Raw genomic sequence first — 18,586 nt, forward strand, 5'->3', positions numbered from 1 at the left:
GTGCTTTTTACTCCCTGCAAGAGGTGGGTACAGTCTGTTGTCCATAATATGAAGCTTAAAATTTATAAAAACCCCAAATATGCTTTTTAAATTTGAATAGGGTAGAAAAGGGTCAGAACCCATGTCAGGTTTTTATTGCTTTCTGTGTCCTGACTGAGGAGATTCTTTTTTTGCCCCTGTGACCATTGTCATCAGGTACAAATATATTTTCATGAGATGGGAAGGAGGAACAACTTAATTCAAAAGACAAATTATGTAATCAAAGGACACATACCTTTCATAACCCAGTTAATCCCCCAAAGCATGGTTATTTAAACCCTCTATACCAGCCTAGAGATCTCCAACTCAACTGGGGTTTGGCCTACTGCACCATGCACATCCCTGCCATCTTTATTTTTTTTGCCTTCCCTTTTTCCTTTTCTCTTCACTCCTATACGCTTCCCTAACTTTTTTTTTGGTTCCGTCAACCTCAAACAGGCTCAGTTATCAGGCCTAGTTTAGATGATTACGGTATTGCAGTATTCACAATTTTATGTAGCATTGTGATGCACCTATGAGTGTTGATTGTGGTCTATTGGACTTAATAAAAACGCATTCTTAAAAAAGAAAATACAATGATTTATAGATAGAATTAAAGGTTTAGGACAAAAAAACAAAAAAACACTTTTGGTTGTTAAATAGAGCGTCTTTTTTTAGAGGTTCATACATTAGACCAAAAGTAGAGAAACATGTGTAACAGACAGGTTTGGATCCCAAAGAAGGAAAGGACAGTCCCTCCAAATCAGAGACAGTTGGTAACTATGCTGAAACTGAGGGAAAATCCAAAATCTGTAGTTGTTGCCAGAACAGGAAGTGAGGGGATATGCTCCAACAAGGACCCTTGTTCTAGTAAAAACTATCAAAAGCTACATTTATACATGTGGCTGTCACTGCTGCCTTTTTTTAGAGGCATTTGACAAGTAGTGAGGAGGTGAAATAGCTATTTTTGTTTCAATAGATTTTTATTAGAGAGTAACAAAGACAAATAACAACGGAAGTGGTACAATAGTGAAGGCTATTTTACAACAAATAATAGTTGAAAAGTGGAGGTCAACTGTAGCAGGTGGATACCCAGCCCTCAATGCTATTAAAACATCTAGGGTTAAGTCATGAGAAAAGTAGACAAACCTACGTGCTATAAGAGAACAAAATGTGGTCACCATCCAGTAAGTGCAGGGGATAGCCCCCAACACCGTAGGGAGCCCCCACCCAAGACACCCCTAAAGGGAGCAAACTGTGCCTCGGAAGAGGCACCCCTCGTGTGTACTGCAAAATGGTATAGTGACCCAAAAAAAAAAAAAAAAAAAAAAAAAAACTTCAAGGGAGAACCACCTACAAGAATGCCATCTACCAACCCTAGATGAAAGAGGCACGGGGCCCCAACTACAGGTGTGTAAAGGTATGTTGAAAGCTCCACCAAAATAGAAAACATAGTCTCCAAACCACTTGCTAGAGAACTAAACAATTCGGATCGTCAACCGTTGGCTATAAGTACAGTAAAACCAAGAGTTGAACAGGCAAAGAATAGAAAAAAGGAAAAAGAGAAGAAAGAAGGCAGAAAGCCTACAAGGTAAGAAGAAAGAAAAGAGAAGGGAATGCAAAAAGGGGGGACGGAGGTTCCTGCGGACCGGTTCCTGAAGACACTGTGAGACAAATTAGCAACAGGGTTATGGGAGGTAAAAGGGAATAAAAAAAAAAAAAGGGGGGTTACCCCACTGTCCAGTGCAAAGAAAACATCAAATAGTAACATTCATGTATGCTGCCCAGGGTTCCCAGATACTTTCAAACTTCTCTCTGGAGTCGTCCAGAATACTATACATCTTCTCCTGTGCCATTATCCATGAAATCTTACCCTTAGCCAAGCGGAGTGGAACTGAAGGCATCTTCCACTGCCTGGCTATCGCCATCTTGGCACCGAGGAAGATGTAGAAAATGAGGGATTGGGTGTGTTTAGGGAGCTTAGGGATGCGTTGGCTCAACAGGGCTTGAGCAGGAGATGGATGCACCGTGAGACCAGAAATCCGACGAACAATACCGTAAATGCGCTGCCAAAACGACCTGAGTTTGGGGCATTCCCAAAAGATGTGGAGAATGGTGCCTGCCAGGTCACATCCCCGGAAGCAGGTAGGGGATGTGGAGGGAAAGATGGTGGCCAATCTGGCCGGCACCATGTACCACCTCAAAATAACTTTAAGATTAGCTTCCATGAGGCCAATATTATGAACACCCCGGAAAGAGCGCCCAACATTAGCGTGCCAGTCAGAGAGGTCCCAGTCTAATTTGAGGTCCTGCTCCCATTTAAACATATAGACAGATTTGGTTTGTGCATCGTTCAGTAGAGCGTAAATGAGGGAGATTCCCCCCTTGACATCAGAAATTTGAGCACACCACTGTTCATAAGGCGTTACCCGTAGGGGTTCAGAGAATTTGGACCTAAGAGAGTTAATAAAGTGCAAAATTTGGGTAAAACGGAATTTCTCTACAGGCGGCATCTTCAACTTTGTGGTACAATGAGAAAGAGTGATAGGACCCGAGCTATCCAAAAAGTGGCCAATTCTGTACATGCCTTTGTCAGTCCACCATTTAAATGCCCCTATGTCTTCACCTGGAGGGAAGGCCGGATTATGGAATAGGTGAGTGAGGGGAGCCCAAGGCGAAGTGACTTTATGCGTTTTGTGTATGCGATCACAGATGGATAAAGAATGTGAAAGAGTAGGGGCCAGCACCGGGGGGCGGGCTCGAGCAGGTCTCCAAAGCAGGTAGTCAATGGTGTGTCGAGGGACTGCTTGGCGTTCCATAAAGTACCAGTCAGGCTTCCCCCCTCTGGAATAAATGACGGAAAACTGAGTCAGCTGTGCTGCCAGATAATATTTCCAAAGGTCCGGAACTCCTAAGCCCCCCTGTTTCCGGGAGCGTAGAAGCGTAAGTCTATTAATTCTATAACCCTTCGTTCCCCAGATAAATTTAAAGATGTGTCCTTGTAAGTTTTGAATGTGGGATTTCCGCACCGGGATTGGGAGCGACCGGAAAAAATAAAGAATACGTGGCAAGAGTGTCATCTTAACTGCATTGATTCTCCCTAACCAGGAAATGTGACAGCGAGACCAGTCAGAGAGATCCCGTTTTAGTCGTTGTATCAGGGGCGGATAGTTGGTCGAATAGAGTTTGTCTATAGTGGGAGTCAAGGAGACTCCAAGGTAAGGAATAGAATTCGATTGCCAGGAGAAGGGGAAATGGTCTTTCAGACGATCCACCAGTGACCCAGGGAGAGTGATATTAAGGGCCAGCGACTTAGTCATGTTTACTCGCAAGCCAGAAGCCGCCCCAAAGGTGTCCAAGAGGGAAACGATATTGGGAAGAGAGATCAATGGGGACGTAACAAAGAGCATCATATCATCCGCGAACAACGCGCATTTGTGGAACTCGGACCCACATTGTATGCCATGTATATCAGGGTGAAGACGGATCGCCGAAGCAAGAGATTCAAGGGCAACAGCGAAAAGGAGCGGGGAGAGGGGGCATCCCTGTCTCGTTCCCCTCCGGATCCGGATGTCTGCAGAGTAGTATCCCTGCATTCTGACCTGAGCTGCCGGCTGGGAGTAAAGGGCTCGTAGTGTAGTGATGAAAGAGGGACCAAAACCCCATCGTTCGAGGGTACGGAAGAGGAACGGCCACGAAAGGGAGTCAAAGGCCTTTTGTAGGTCCAATGACAGGAGAAAACCAGGTTGGGAAGGGCCACCGTCCCACCCTGAATTTAGCAGCGAGATGACATCAACCACCCTCCTTATCTGGTCAGGTCCCTGCCTACCCGGAATGAACCCCACCTGATCCTTATGAATGTATTTGGCAATAAAGCTGGATAAGCGATTAGCATAAATTTTGGTCAATATCTTGAGATCATTATTAATGAGAGATATTGGTCTGTAATTGCCCACATCGGAGGGATCCTTCCCCGGCTTGGGGATAACCGAAATGTAAGCTTTATTAGAGGCTTCATCCAGGCGAGCTCCGCCCCTGAGGGCATTGAAGAACCTGACCAGATAAGGAGATAGGACCGACGCAAATGTCTTGTAATAGGAATTGGAAAAACCGTCAGGACCTGGGGTGGAATTGGGTCGAAGAGACTTGATCACTTCCAGCACCTCCCGTTCGTCAACAGGGGATTCCAAAAGGGATCTATGCGTATCCGTGAGGCGGGGGAGAGGCACGTTGTCTAGGAACGAGTCAGGATCGTCCCCCTTATGGGGGGTGGGGGCCGCATAAAGTTGGGAATAGAAGGAGTGGAAGGAATCCATGATGGATGTAGGGTTGCTCGAAAGAACACCAGAGGGGGATTTTATTTTGGGCATGGAAATCGCCCGAAACTTCGGGGAGAGCTTCGATGCCAATTTTGTACCCATTTTATCTCTAAAAGCATAAGCGCAAGCCCCTTGCCAGCGCAGGGCCTTTTCGGCCCTGGAAGTTAGGGCCAGGTTAAGTGACAATTTAATCGCATCCAGTTCGGCAAGAGAGGAGGGATTAGGGGAGCGCTTGTGGGCTCTACGGAGGCGAGTATATTCCGTCTCTAAGCGGGTGATATCAACCAGACTCTCCTTTTTAATTTTCGCCCCCAGCTGGATGAGGTAGCCTCGCAGGACAGCCTTATGGGCCCCCCATAAGGTAGTAGGGGATGTGTCTGGGAGATCATTAAGCGTGAAGTATTCGCGAAGTGCAGTGTCTATCATGGAGCATCTAGCCGGATCGCTCAGAATAGATTAATTAATTCTCCATGGAGAGGGGCCTCGGGGAAATAGGGAGCAGGAGAGCTGAAGAGTGACCATGGAATGGTCCGACCAAGGGACTTCTCTAATTTTAGACTTCTGGGCAGAAGGGATATCCGTCGTGGGGATGAAAATGTGGTCAATCCGCGCAAACGTATGATGAGGGGCCGAGAAATGTGTGTAATCTCGAGTAGATGGGTTCAACTCCCGCCAAATATCAATCAGACCCAATGCATGGAGCGATCTAGCCACCCGAAGGCTCTGCTTCGAAGGTCGGCGAAGCCGACCACCGGAGGATTGGGATTTATCAAGGGAGCAGTCAAGGGCCAAGTTGGAATCCCCTCCAATGAGAACGCGGCCCTCAAAGTGGGGAGAGAGAAGGAGAAACATCTCGGAGAGGAATTTCGCCTGACCTTTGTTAGGGGCATAGTAAGAAATAAATGTGTATAACACTCCTTGTATGTGGCCCTTGACCAGAATAAATCGACCCTGGGGGTCCCTTACGGTGTGCAGGTGCGAGAAGGAAAGGGATTTAGCAAAAAATATGGCCACCCCTCTCTGTTTGGAGGGGGCATTGGCAAGATAAAACAAGGGGTATTTATGGTGGACATATGTCGGTTGGTAGGATTCCGGGAAGTGAGTCTCCTGAAGCAGGAGGACCCCCAATCCTTGAGAATGGTAATGTTGGAATGCCTTCCTACGCTTAACAGGTGAATTTAAGCCCTGGGTGTTGTGTGATGCCACCTGTAGAGAAGAGACCGTACTTACATTAGCCTGCATGTTGCGCGGGGAGGAGGCACGCTGATGTAGGTGATCTGGCGGGATCCCGAGAACATCCCCGGAGGAGACTATTCACAGCGGTAGCAGGCTTGTCAGGAGCAACAGGGAACCAGAAGGACCGCAGGAACCTAAGGGGAAGAAAAAGACACCAGTAAAGGGAGAAAAAGAGAAAAAAGAAGACAACAGAGGAAGAAGAAAGTAGCAAGTCCAAAGACTTGCCAAGGGATGAGAAAGCCGCAGGAAGGACCCACAGCTCCTCATCACGTGTAAGGATGCGTCCTGAACCAGTCAGGGCACATTCCTGAGGGAGGCCAGATGAAATCATCTAACGTCCGACAGGAGGAGGCACATTAAAGCCTCTCCGGCCACAGGGCACCAGCCCGGCACCCTCATAAAAAATCAACAAAAGATAGCAAAATTCGAGCACGAAAATCACCCCTAAGTGTAGAATATGGGGAGTTGCCCCAAAAGCACTAATAGGAGGTTAGGTCTAGGGGGGACGGGGGAAAAAGACAACATGGGGAGGGGAAGGTAGGCAGGGAGAAAAAAAAAAAAAAAAAAGGGGGGGGGGGGGAAGAAAATAAAAGTAAGGGGGGGAGGGAGTACTGGGGAGGAGGGGAGCTGCAAGCTTAACGACAACAGATTAAGCAGTAATTACAGTCCCAGTATTCAAAAAGAACCTGACCAGCGTGAAGAAAATAGATGAGGTAAGTCACATCAAAAATTGTAAAATAAATAGTTCGCTGGAAAAAGGGAACAAAACAGTCCGGAAACAGACCCAAAAAGGGGGGCCAAAAAATGGAGGCAGGGATCATCACGGACCCCCATCAGACGAGGAAGGACGAACTTCGACGACTGAAGAAAGAAGATTCCAGAGGAGCAATGCAGATATCAGGGAGGCTGGACATCACGGTGGCGCTTCGTTTGCTGCTTGTTCCAAACTGAGGAGACAGGGCTGATCGGAGGGGGTCGCTTGGAAGATTCTCTCCTGGAAGTGGACGGGGCAGGATCCCTGGTGATGATACCCAGATGCAGGAGCATGCCTTCACCCTCCTGGAAGTTGGTGAAGTTGTACGTCTTGTTCTGGAATTGAAAATTCAGCCGGAAGGGGAAAGACCACCAATATTTCAGCGCCCGGGCAGAAAGAGCTTGTGTAAGCGGCTTTAGAGCTCTGCGGCGTTGAATAGTGAAGGGGGAGAGGTCGGCGAAGAGTTGAATCCTGTGACCCTGGATGGATAGGTCCTCTCTACCCCTACTCACTTTCATGAGCTCCTCTTTAACCCCATAGAAGTGGGGTTTGACGATAACATCTCTGGGAAGGCCATCTTTGCGGGGCGGTTGTAGGGCCCTGTGAGCCCGGTCGAGCTCCAGGCGATGGTCTGAAATGTTCGGAATGAGATCCCTAATAAAAGCTTTAATTGTGGTAGGAATGTCCGTGATGGTTTCTGGGATCCCCCTGACCCTAAAATTTAGGCGTCTGCTTCTGTTTTCCATATCATCTAGCTTACTAAGCGCTGCGTCTAGTTGATCTTGGATAGTCTGGATGCATGCTGTGTTTTGATTGGCCCTTGCGACTGTCTGATCCATAGTGCTCTCAATTGCTTCAATCCGGGTGCCAAGGTTCTGGAGTTCCGCCTTAATGGATCCCGTGATTTGTGAGGCATTCTGGGCCAGGCCGGCAGCTAGCATCTCTGAGAACTTAGACATTAATAGAGTGATGTCCGGAAACTGTCCTGGGGAGGTGAGGCCTGGTTGGTGAGGGAAAGCCAGGGCCTCTGGTGAATGCAGCCCCATGATCCCTGGGGCCTGTGCAAGGTGCCTGCTGAGGAGGGATTCAGTGGAGGCTGGCGATAGTAGTGGGGGCTGTGGCAGGTATGCAGGGGTCGCTGGGGATGGCCAGGGATCGGGGGAGGCTGAGGGGGTGTCCATAGGGCAAGCTGGTATGTCCCCTACCTCCTGTGTGCCTCTGTCCTCTGAGGGAAGAGATGGCGCGGTCGCCATCTTGGCTGTGTCCCGCTCCGGGGACAAGAAGATCAGACGGCGGGAGACCTCGCTCCGAGGACCCGCCTACATCCAAGGGGGAACCGCTGGAGGAAGGAGCAGCGATCGGTGCCGATTGCGGGGCTTCGTGCGTTCCGATGCCGGCGCTGGTGCCCTAATGAGACCGGGGAGGCGCGGAGCTCCGGGCTAAGCTGCCATGTCGGAGCAGCCGCGCATGCGCACTGCCGAAATAGCTATTTTAACTCTGTAAATGCTGCACTTCCATGGCATCACCACATACACTGCTCATGGTTTTGCAATGGCCTCAGTGCTGTTGCCCCATATGCCTGAATGGTTCATGTTTGGCAGTGGCATTGCCCACAAAACATGACAGAAGATATACTTTTTTTGCCCCCCCCCCCAACAGCAAGTATAAATAAGCACAAACAAAGAATGTTCTCATTTTGGAGTAATTCCTTCCACTTCCTGTTGTGTCTACAGGAGAGGGAATATCTCAAACAGGATAAAAGTTGGGATTAACCCTTTCCTACTCTACCCAGAACAAAAACAAAAAATTGTCTTTAAATACACTATAATTTATATCCAGAGTTTCAGTTACAAATTACATGTTCCAGCTCCAGCTCCTCCTCCCTGTGACAGTGGACGGGGTAGCTTCTCCCTGCATCCGCTGTCACAATTTAAAAACAGCGTGCTTGTGTGGGGTTCTGCTCACACAGCTGCATCATTTATTTACAGTTTCCTGTAAATTAATGCCTACAAGTATCATCAGCTATTGTGGCTGACAGCTTATAGTTCCTAATGCATTGCGAGGACACTGGTGAGCTCTCTCATAGTCCATTGATTCTTCCTGCCATTCAGTAACTGCCTGTCTGTACTGAAGTACAGGCAGACAGCTTACTGAGTGTCTGCAGAATCCCGGCGCTTGCTGATTGCCGGTGCAATTCCTCACAGACAGTATAAAAAAAAAAATTAATGCACATTTTTTTACTGGTGAAAACTGCATTTTTTTGTAAAAGGTGAACATATGCTATAATGCATTACATATGCTATAATGTAGCTCTGTATCCATTAATACATGAATAAAATACATTTTTTAAATGCTAGCAGAGTAAGTACCTGGGTTTGATTTTGCATCAGCCCCTTCTAATCCCTATAAAGCAAGGCTTGAGTGTGAGAAGAAGAAGCAGCTCAAAAAGTCAATTATGGCACTTTTCCACTGCAAGTACCGGCTAGTACCGGCTAGTACCGGCTCGGCTCTACTCGGCCCTGCTTGGCCCGGTTTGCTTTTCCACTGCGGTACCGCATGGTATAGTGTCGGAACGGTTCGGTACGGTACGGTATAGGTTTGCTTTTCCACTAAAGTAGTACTAAAGTTAAGTGGGTGGGATAACAACGGGGTGGGTGTGATTCTCTGACCAATCAGTGACTAGTAGTGACTGCATGCAAAGGATTGTGGGATATGGTACCAGTTTGGTACCTGTTGGAACCACAATCGAGTAGGTACTGTTTTTTCAGAGCCGTACCGTACCGTACCGTTCGGTTCCATGCAGTGGAAAAGAAAAACCTATACTGTACCGTACCGAACCGTTCCGACCCTATACCATGCGGTACCGCAGTGGAAAAGCACAAAAGCGTGCCGAGCCGGTACGGTTCTATGCAGTGGAAAAGCGCCATTAGTTTATATGTTAATAAGGTGCATTCTACTAGGAGGTAGAGCAAGTGTGATTGTGAAATGACTGTCCAGCCACAGGCTGAGACAGGTTTATAAAAGTGTAGGATTAGAGGATTAATTAATACTGATCGTCAGAATGAGGACATCTACTAGTAAAAAAACAAACAAACAAAAAAACAGTGCATGGGGCATCTCAGGAGTAAAGGCAAATATTACAGCAAAAACTGCTTTTTACTCTATATTTTAAATGAACTATTTATTGCTATGCCTACAAATCTTATGGCAAGTAAAACAGTTCCTATGTATGTATTTTGACTGTGCATTTAGTTTACCAGAACATTTTAAGGTCATTAAAAAAAAAAAAAACAGCATATTTATCCAAACAGCAAGATACCCCAAGACAGCAATCCCATATGGTCACAGCAATCATTTGGAAGATAGACAATGAGGAATCCTCAACCTGGCACAGAGTTCACAGAAGCCTGCACTCTTCAAGCTTAGAATCAATGAAAAAGGATACAGTCCTTTGACTAAACTGTTGTGGCATTACTAGAATAATGGCCTCTATTATTCACTGATCTACATATCATATGGCATATGGAGGGCATTTAAAAATCCATCAGCTCATTGCAACACTATTGTTCCCAAAACCGCAATGCATAATTTGTTCATATCAGATTAATTATGGTTATTTGTTGTGCATTGCTGAAATGCAGACTAATGGGGTAGGTTGTGCCTTGGAATTTTTGCACATGCAGTGTCTGTGTTATTGAAAACTTTATTCCCTTTGTGAAAAGAGGGCGATACTCTTCAGGATTTAAAAAAAAATAACCAAATTAGTTTTTATCTTATCTCATTTAAAACATAGGAAACTTAAAATAAATTCCACTATGAGGATAGAAACATTGATTCCTGGAGTATTGAAAGATTTTATTTATCTAATGTATTTTGACCTTACCTTAGAACAGTTTAGAATATTAAAACTATATATTATGGTCCACTACACAAATATTAAATAATAGTATTTTACAGTCTTTTTAGAACTTCCATAGATTGTTCTGAAAATTCCTGGTTCTAAACCTCAAGATAATGGAATATCTATCTATCTATCTATCTATCTATCTATCTATCTATCTATCTATCTATCTATCTATCTATCTATCTATCTATCTATCTATCTATCTATCTATCTATCTATCTATCTATCTATCTATCTATCTATCTATCTATCTATCTATCTATCTATATCGTTTTAGATAGTAGGGTAGATTCCTTCTCATTCTCAAGTTTTTTTGCTGTCCTAGTTTCAGCTGTGCCCTCATATTTGTCCTGGTGACCATTGTCAAATCCAAAATTGTTGGGTTGCCACTAGAGGGATAATTCTCCAATCCTTTAAACATTTGATCATGTGACAAATCTCTAACTTTCATTTTCAGATTCAGATTTCATATGATTACCTGTTGTGTCTACATGACAGGAAATGAAAAGAAATCTCCCCAGTGGGACAAAGCCAAAATAACCTGATTATCCTAAACTACCAAAAAAAGTTCCAATTAAGCTTTTTGGAAAAAAAAAAAAAAAGTTCCAACATACTTTACACTTTAAGTAAACATGGAGTCATTTATTCACTGTGTGAACAGTTTCTGCTCCTTTAGTATGTTGATAGAAAATAATATAGTAAAGTAACAGATGTGACAAGAGAAGAACAGAACAAGTCTATACAGTGCAGAAAAGTACTAGCAAAACCTCCAAGATATAAAAATAGTCAGTGGCCCTCCATATTTTACTTGGAAAATATGAATTTTACAGAGGTGCTTTACTTTGTGTAACTCCCTCAAATCTTTATAACTTATGTTTGTATTAGCAGGCAACCTCCGTTAGAAATGAGGACCCTAAAGTAGGACTGGTGGCAATTGATAGAAGGCCACATAACCCTTTTTACGTGGTTGTCCATGACACATAATATGACAATTTCCTTTATTCTCTTTGAAGCTATGTTTTGGGGCATACAAATGTGAGTTATTAGTGTGCAAAGTATTTATTATACAGTGTCCACTAATTAATATGTTGTCTGCATTTGTTTAATTACAAGGGTCATTTTTAAGAATGACCATTTGCTGAAGGTGCAATTTTGCAGTCAGGAATGCAAACAACATCTAAAGCCCCGTACACACGTACCGAATGTCGGCCGAACGATCGGCCGTCTTTTGTCCGGTGCTGTCCTGTCGGCTGAAAAGTGCTAAAGACTGCACACGAATTTTGTCGGCCAACAACAGCCGACTGCAGAAGTGATGTCATGTGATGGTTAACTTTCCGTGTGTTTTTTCTTTTCTGAGCATGCCCAGTCTTGCTAATCTGCTGTTTGTCGGCCGAATTCTGTACTGACTGGCGAACAATCGGCCGTTCTGGTGACGGCCAACAAATATTTTAAAGTCTGCACGACAGATTCTGTTCGGCCGAAAATGCGCTGTCGGAAGCATCGTACTAACAAGCCTACAATCGGCCGATCGGTCGGCGGCCGAATATTTACGGCCGACAATCGGTAAGTGTGTACGGGGCTTTACTCGTTATCTTTGGTCACATTTTCATGTGGTCTGGTTTTCAGCCATGTAAAGGTGTGCCTAGAATGTGGTCCTTATTAAAACAATTTAAATGTGGTTCAGGAGTGAGGTAGATGCAGTCACACTGGCGGCCACATTTTAAATGTAAATGCATGGTAACTAGCTGTTTGCCACACAAATGTGTATGTGCCCTTTACTGTATCTCTTCTAGTTTACCTGCTAGGTAATGTAGCAGTTCTTCTCTCGAGAGCTGGTGACCATCACAAATCGATTGTGTATCATGGTAATTGGATGAATAGTACCATACAAAAGCCAGTGAAAATATATCTCGCCATCATACAAACTTGTTTTCTTACTTGCTCCAGTCCAACCATAAAACAGCATAAGGACCCTCAATTCGCTGCTGTTTAGCGTGCTTGGTGTATTATTCCAACCCTAAAAAATTTCCCATATACAATCATTATATTTTGTGGTCATGTTGCACTACCAAATTTCAACAGCAAGTGCTTCATTTGTTTCAGTCAAAACACAAGGATGAGTACCTCTGTTCTTACATGAAGAAGTCACAAACAAGAGATATATTTTTTTCTTTGAAACCCTAGTTAAGGCAAAACAAGGTTTGTGGAGTGCAGTGGAGCTGTGATGAGAATTATATACTGCTTATAATAATAATTCAACATATTACCTTGGTAGTATTATATGTTTTACTCCAAAGTCCAAACATTTGTTTTATGGACCATACATAGTCTTAAAGAGGTTATGCCTGTAAGAGTATCTAACATCTTCCACCACCATTCCATATGGAAAAACGTTACTTCCAGAGTCTCAGTCATGATATTAACTTGTTATTCATGACTTTTCTAGGATTACCGAGTGAACATTTTTTTGCGGCAGCAGTGGAATGACCCTAGACTGTCCTACAGCGAATACCCAGATGACTCTTTAGATTTGGATCCTTCTATGTTGGATTCTATTTGGAAACCTGATTTGTTCTTTGCTAATGAAAAGGGGGCAAACTTTCATGATGTCACAACAGACAACAAACTTTTGAGGATTTTCAAAAATGGAAATGTGCTGTACAGTATCAGGTAATATGTTTATTGGGTTAGCTGGATGATAATGTAGGTTTCTGTGTATATTTAATACACGGTTTACTCTTCCTTTTTCCACATATTTAAATTACCCATCTCGGTTTTATTTACCTTGCTGTGTCCTGTTATCCACATCTATACTTTAAAATTGTACCTGCTGTCATGAGCTATCTTTAGATACAGGGTAACAACTTGAAAAATACGACAATATGTGGGTAACAAGCAGGCAGTTGTTATATTACATTGGTTAAAAATGGTCAATCCTTGCAATATATGGCCAACAGCTGGACAATCATGGCATGATATATGGACATCCAACAAGCAGCCATTATACTATGTGGCAAGTGCAATAATACATTATAATACAACTCCAATTCATTTCAGTTAGATAACTGAATATAACAAAATATTAAACAAACTAAAACTGTATAAATTATAATAAAAGGATGAATAAATAATATTTTAAATTAACAAGTTACAATCCTTGACAATACTGAATAAATGATGAAATACTGTTTAAGCAGAAATTAAAGTACACCTGTGCAGAGACATTGGATATAAATTTATATATTTTAATACATAATAAAATAGCTTTACTACAAGTCCTCTCTCACTTTCCCTAGCTGCCTTTAATGTGAAATTAATAATTCTTAAAGATCCTCAAAAATTACAACAAAGACTCTAAACTTGGCTTTAGTTGGTTTCTTACAGATTAGAAACATTGGCTGTTTGTTTGTCTTAGAGGGCTGGCAGGCTGTCAAGATTTGCTCTCCTTAGGGTCCTTTCAAATGGGCGGTCTGCTTGGTTGACTCTGCTTTGCTCAGTGGGGGGATTGATCCGTGGATCCCTGCTGAACAGGTGGGTAACAGGTCTGTCTCCACTCACTTCGCTGAGACAAACCTGTCAGAGTCCCACTCTCCTCTATGGGGAGATTGGATGAAAACGGACAGGAGGTCCGTTTTCATCAGATCCTCCAAACGGATGGAAAATAGGGTCACCATCAGTGTGGATTTGGCGGACAGGATCACATCACATAGCAGTGGGTGTCAGCAGACATGTCACAGCTGAAATGCGCCGCTCCACAGAGGTGAATGGAGGGTCCGATCAGCTCCGCCTGAAAAACTGACAAGTGGGCCTGATTGGAAAGACTATGTGAAAGGGCCCTTAGAAAAATCGCTAAGTTTGTTCTTGAATTTAAAAAAAGAGTTCCTCCGCAATGCTTGTAGATACATAGATAAATGAGGGCTTGTTTAAGAGTGATTTGGCTGCTTGTTCAGAACTCATCTCTATCACAGCTTTAGGCACACACCAAAGGGTTATTCAACCATATGGCATCTCAAAAGAGGTCAGTGCTCAGAGACCTATTCTAGACTCTGTAATCAGAGGTCTGACCAGGGAGCAAGTAGCTGTACAATGATCATCATCTGCCACTAAAGCTAAAGCTTTAGTCCCGATTCACACTGGGGTGATGTGGGAAATCCTGTGATCCAGTGCCAGTTCGTGCATTGCACCTGAATCACACAGTGGTTCACACTGAGATCTGCGAATCGCTAGGGGTGTCAATGTAAAGTTAATGACACCCCCAGATTGCTTTGCAGATCTAAGTGCGAACTGTAAAATGGTGCAAGAATAGGATCGCATAGGTGTAAATACCCATGTGATTTGATTACAATGCGAACCAAAAAAAGGATCCTGTGCCATGTCGGTGCGAATGCGATGTGATTTTAGCCATACAGTGTGTATGGCTGAAATCACATCGCACAGACCTTGCATGTGATCTGCACAGCAATGCAGTATAATCAAATGCGATGTCTGGCATCACGCTAGTGTGAACAGTTTTAGTAAATCTACCCCACTGTGATCAATGTCTGAATGGTTAAGTATTTCCACCAGCCCAATATATCCTATTAGTAATAAAAAAAGGGGCAAATGTACACCTGCCTTTCAGCCTTGGTCTCCATTGGTTCGCTAGAAAAGTAAACATTTTAAAAGAAAACATAAAAATGTATATTTAAACCCTAGAATGTGTTCTAGTCATTAACCATTAATAACTGTTTAAAAGTGTAGCTTTGTAAAGTGAAGGATACATTTGCTTTCTTTTGAAATGTGAAATAGTTGTGTCTGATGTCTGTCAGCACGTTCTTACACTCCAATATACAGCTGTGAACACCATTTTGCATAAGTTTTCAGAATTTTTAACTTGGTAAAATGTCAAGTGCATTATCCAGTTCATTTCACAATAGCACCCAACTGGCTTCTATTTCTCAATGAAATGACATTTGATGTCACTTAGGCTAGAAGTACCATTTTATCTAATGTAATGGTTTGACAGGCTGCTTGTAAGCTTTCCCTTTGTAAATAAAGCTATGCCCATGAGTCATTGAACATCAGAATGAAATTTATTATGATTTGGATTTTTTTATTCTAGTCTTCCTACTGATTTAAGCCCAATTTTCTTGATAAAATGTTACCATCAATATCCTCTTCAATTTAAATTCTAGAATGATTCAGACCTTGTGTGTCAATATTGCCTGTGATTTTTATAGCATCTGACTATTCCTCATGCTCTTCTATTTTTTAACCTATACTAAGGGGACCAATTATATAGCATTGGAGGACATAATATGTTTCTATTAGAAGCTCCTACTGCACATTTATAAGGTTCTGCTGCATTTTTTTCAAATCCGCAGTGCAGTGTGCAAAACGAACCAACAAATGTGAACAAAAAAGTGCATGTGAACACAAACAAAAAAAGTGCACTTAGCCCCTCTTGAAAATGAAGGACTATTCCCTAACCCTCTCAGGGTGCAAGACTCTTAACAGGGCAAGGAGCACTCAGGTCCCCCTAGCTAAAAGGCCCACAAGACCCTGCTCCTCGTGGTCAGCTCAAGCAGACCACCGAGTATTTAAGTGAACTTAAAGTGGAGCTCCAGTCACCTGTGGTTAAAAAACAGCCACTCACCTGTCCCAGGATCCAGTGGTGAGCTCACCCCAGGCGTTCTCACACGCGGTCTTTGGGCCCCCGCGCCGGCATCTTCACTATGGGCACCTGGCTGTGATAGCTTGCGGCTTCACAGCCGGGTGCCCACTGCACATGTGCGAGTTGCGCTACGCATCGTGAGTCGTGGATGCAATCATCTGGGACCTGTCAGTGTCCCAAAAGACTGCAGGAGAAAGGAGGAAGGAGAACTTACGTTGCCAAGCGCTGAGACGCTTGGAACAGGAGTGGGTATCTGTCATAATCGGGTACCCGACCACCCCCCGCTCCTCAAAACAGTGCCAATTGTGCAAGAGGAGCCCCCTTTTGGGTGGAGTTCTACTTTCACAACATGATAAAAAATAATGTTCTATAGTAGGGAACATTCCACATTAATAACTAATTAGTAACCAGCATTTCTCCTGTTTCTTCTTGTCGGAGGCTGTCATTTTGCTGAACCCCAGTGCCCCAGCAGTAAATCATAAAGTAGAACTAAACCCATTGATTTAACGGTTTCAAAATACAGTTATATTCCTGGAATGCTGGGATTGCTAACTGTCAAATTTGCTTGTGTCCTCAACCAAACTGTCAAACCAAATGGCTGGTGTCATAACTGATCACATGTGCAGGACCATGGCAGTTGCAGAGTAAACAGAGGCAGCTTATAGAGTATAAAGCTATAAAGTTCAATTTCACTTTAAGGCTGTCAGCAGATCGGCCTCTACAAACTTGGCAGTGCCTAAAAATAGAGATCAACTGAGCATGTGCAAAGCAGGGTGAGCCAGTGTATTACTGGATTTCAAACAGTATAGGCACTTATTTTTTACGTTTTACATAGCTATACCTGCAAAAGGGGCCAGCCTGAAGTGACCAAGCAGGACCTAATTTTCTTAATAAAGTTACACTTTAAGTGTTAGACTCTCCTGACGAGAACCCCCCCCCCCTCTTCCCCCAAAGCAGAGGAGGAAGGGACCTTATAACCAAACATTTCCCCCCTAGATTTACGGGGTATGCTCGAAGACCCACACCCTTCATCAAGCATGAAAAGTAAAACAAAATACATAAGTGCAGGGAAACACACAGAGAGCAAAATAAATATGCAAAAACAAAAAGTGCTAGTGCAGGTGCATAGTCCAAAATGTGCTGGGGAATAGGGAATTTCCAGTAATATCCTGGGATATGTGGGGGAATGCAAACTACCGGTCTTTATATACGATACGATATGATACCCGAAGGCTAGTTATTGAGATTAGCTCAGACATTTGCAGACTCTTTTCGAACATAAGACTGAATATCGGGGGTGTTTTCTGAATGCAGGAGGCTGTGTGCAAGATCATGGGTTGTATTTTCTCCCAAGGTGGCTTTAGTTTGCATTGAGATGATTAGGTATAGCTTAAAGTGGAAGTTAGGTCCAGTTTTTACGTTGTACCTACAGGTAATCCTATAATAAGACTTCACTGTTTAGGAGATATTCACACAGTATGCAGCCAGTGACATCACCGTTGCATGCGCTCTGAAGGGATGGCATACCCATCATCGCGGCCCTGGCCATTCATATAGTCAGAGTCCACAAATCCAGAAGGAAGACCGGGTGCAGATAGAAGCACCTGGGAGCTATGACAGCGCTGCGCTGGAGGGCTCCATGTCCAGGTAGGTCTGTCATAATGTGCTAGTATGTGGTGCATACTAGTAAATTATGAATTAATCCTGCAAGGGGGCACAATCTTTTTCTTTTTCTGGTGGCTTACTATCACTTTAAAGGGGCATAGTAACATAGAATCTGAGAAAACTTTCATAGCATAGAATGAGGCAGTTTGAAATAGGATATGGACAGCACAGCATACAGAACAAGTCAGTTCAGAATAGTGAATGTATAGCACAGTTTACAGAATGAGGCAGTGCAGAACAGGGTATGTAGAGCACAGTATACAGAACAGGACAATGCAGAATAGGGAATGTATAGCACAGTGTACAGAATGAGGCAGTGTGGAACAGGGTATGTACAGCACAGTATTCAGAACAGATCAGTGCAGAATAGGGAATGTATAGCACATTGTACAGAATGAGGCAGTGTGGAATAGAGTATGTACAGCACAGTATACAGAACAGGTAAGTGCAGAATAGGGAATGTATAGCACAGTGTACAGAATGAGGCAGTGTGAAATAGGAAATGGACAGCACAGTATACAGAACAAGTCAGTTCAGAATAGAGAATGTATAGCACAGTGTATAGAATAAGGCAGTGTGGAACAGGGTATGTACAGCGCAGTATACAGAACAAGTCAGTGCAGAATAGGGAATGTTAAGCACAATGTACAGAATCAGGCAGTGAGGAACAGGGTATGTACAGCACAGTATACAGAATAACATGCTGAGGAATAAGGAACCTATACTGCAGTGTACAGAATTCAATGTGAAATGTACAGTACAGAAAGTGAAATACAGAGCCTGCAGGGCAGCTTACAGAAGAAGATAGTGTAGGATAAGGGACATGCAGCACACCACACAGAATTGTACAGCACAGTGTTAAAGCACAGACATTGTGGTGCAAATGACCCCTTATAGGTAAAATGCACTGCACCAACAGTCGTCAAGTCTAAGTCTGCATACAGAACCCTCGTAGAGTAATTGCTAAACTAAGGCCCCTTTCACACATACGGTCCGTTCAGTTCATCAGTTCAGTCACGTCAAAATGTATCAGTTTT

At 43.6% G+C, this 18,586-nt stretch overlaps 1 protein-coding gene across 3 annotated transcripts in view; it reads left to right on the forward strand.

Annotated features, from left to right (window-relative positions):
- The window catches only part of GLRA2 (glycine receptor alpha 2), a 305,784-nt gene that overhangs the window by 64,302 nt on the left and 222,896 nt on the right, over positions 1–18,586 (forward strand). For all 3 annotated transcript variants that reach the window (XM_082245588.1, XM_082245587.1, XM_082245589.1), the window contains one exon: positions 12,678–12,901. In XM_082245588.1, the coding sequence (XP_082101714.1) occupies positions 12,678–12,901 (224 nt within the window). The remainder of the gene's footprint in view (positions 1–12,677; positions 12,902–18,586) is intronic.

The sequence above is a fragment of the Pelophylax lessonae genome (assembly GCF_965119305.1).
Source record: "Pelophylax lessonae genome assembly, chromosome: 2".
In the NCBI taxonomy this organism is placed as follows: Eukaryota; Metazoa; Chordata; class Amphibia; order Anura; family Ranidae; genus Pelophylax; species Pelophylax lessonae.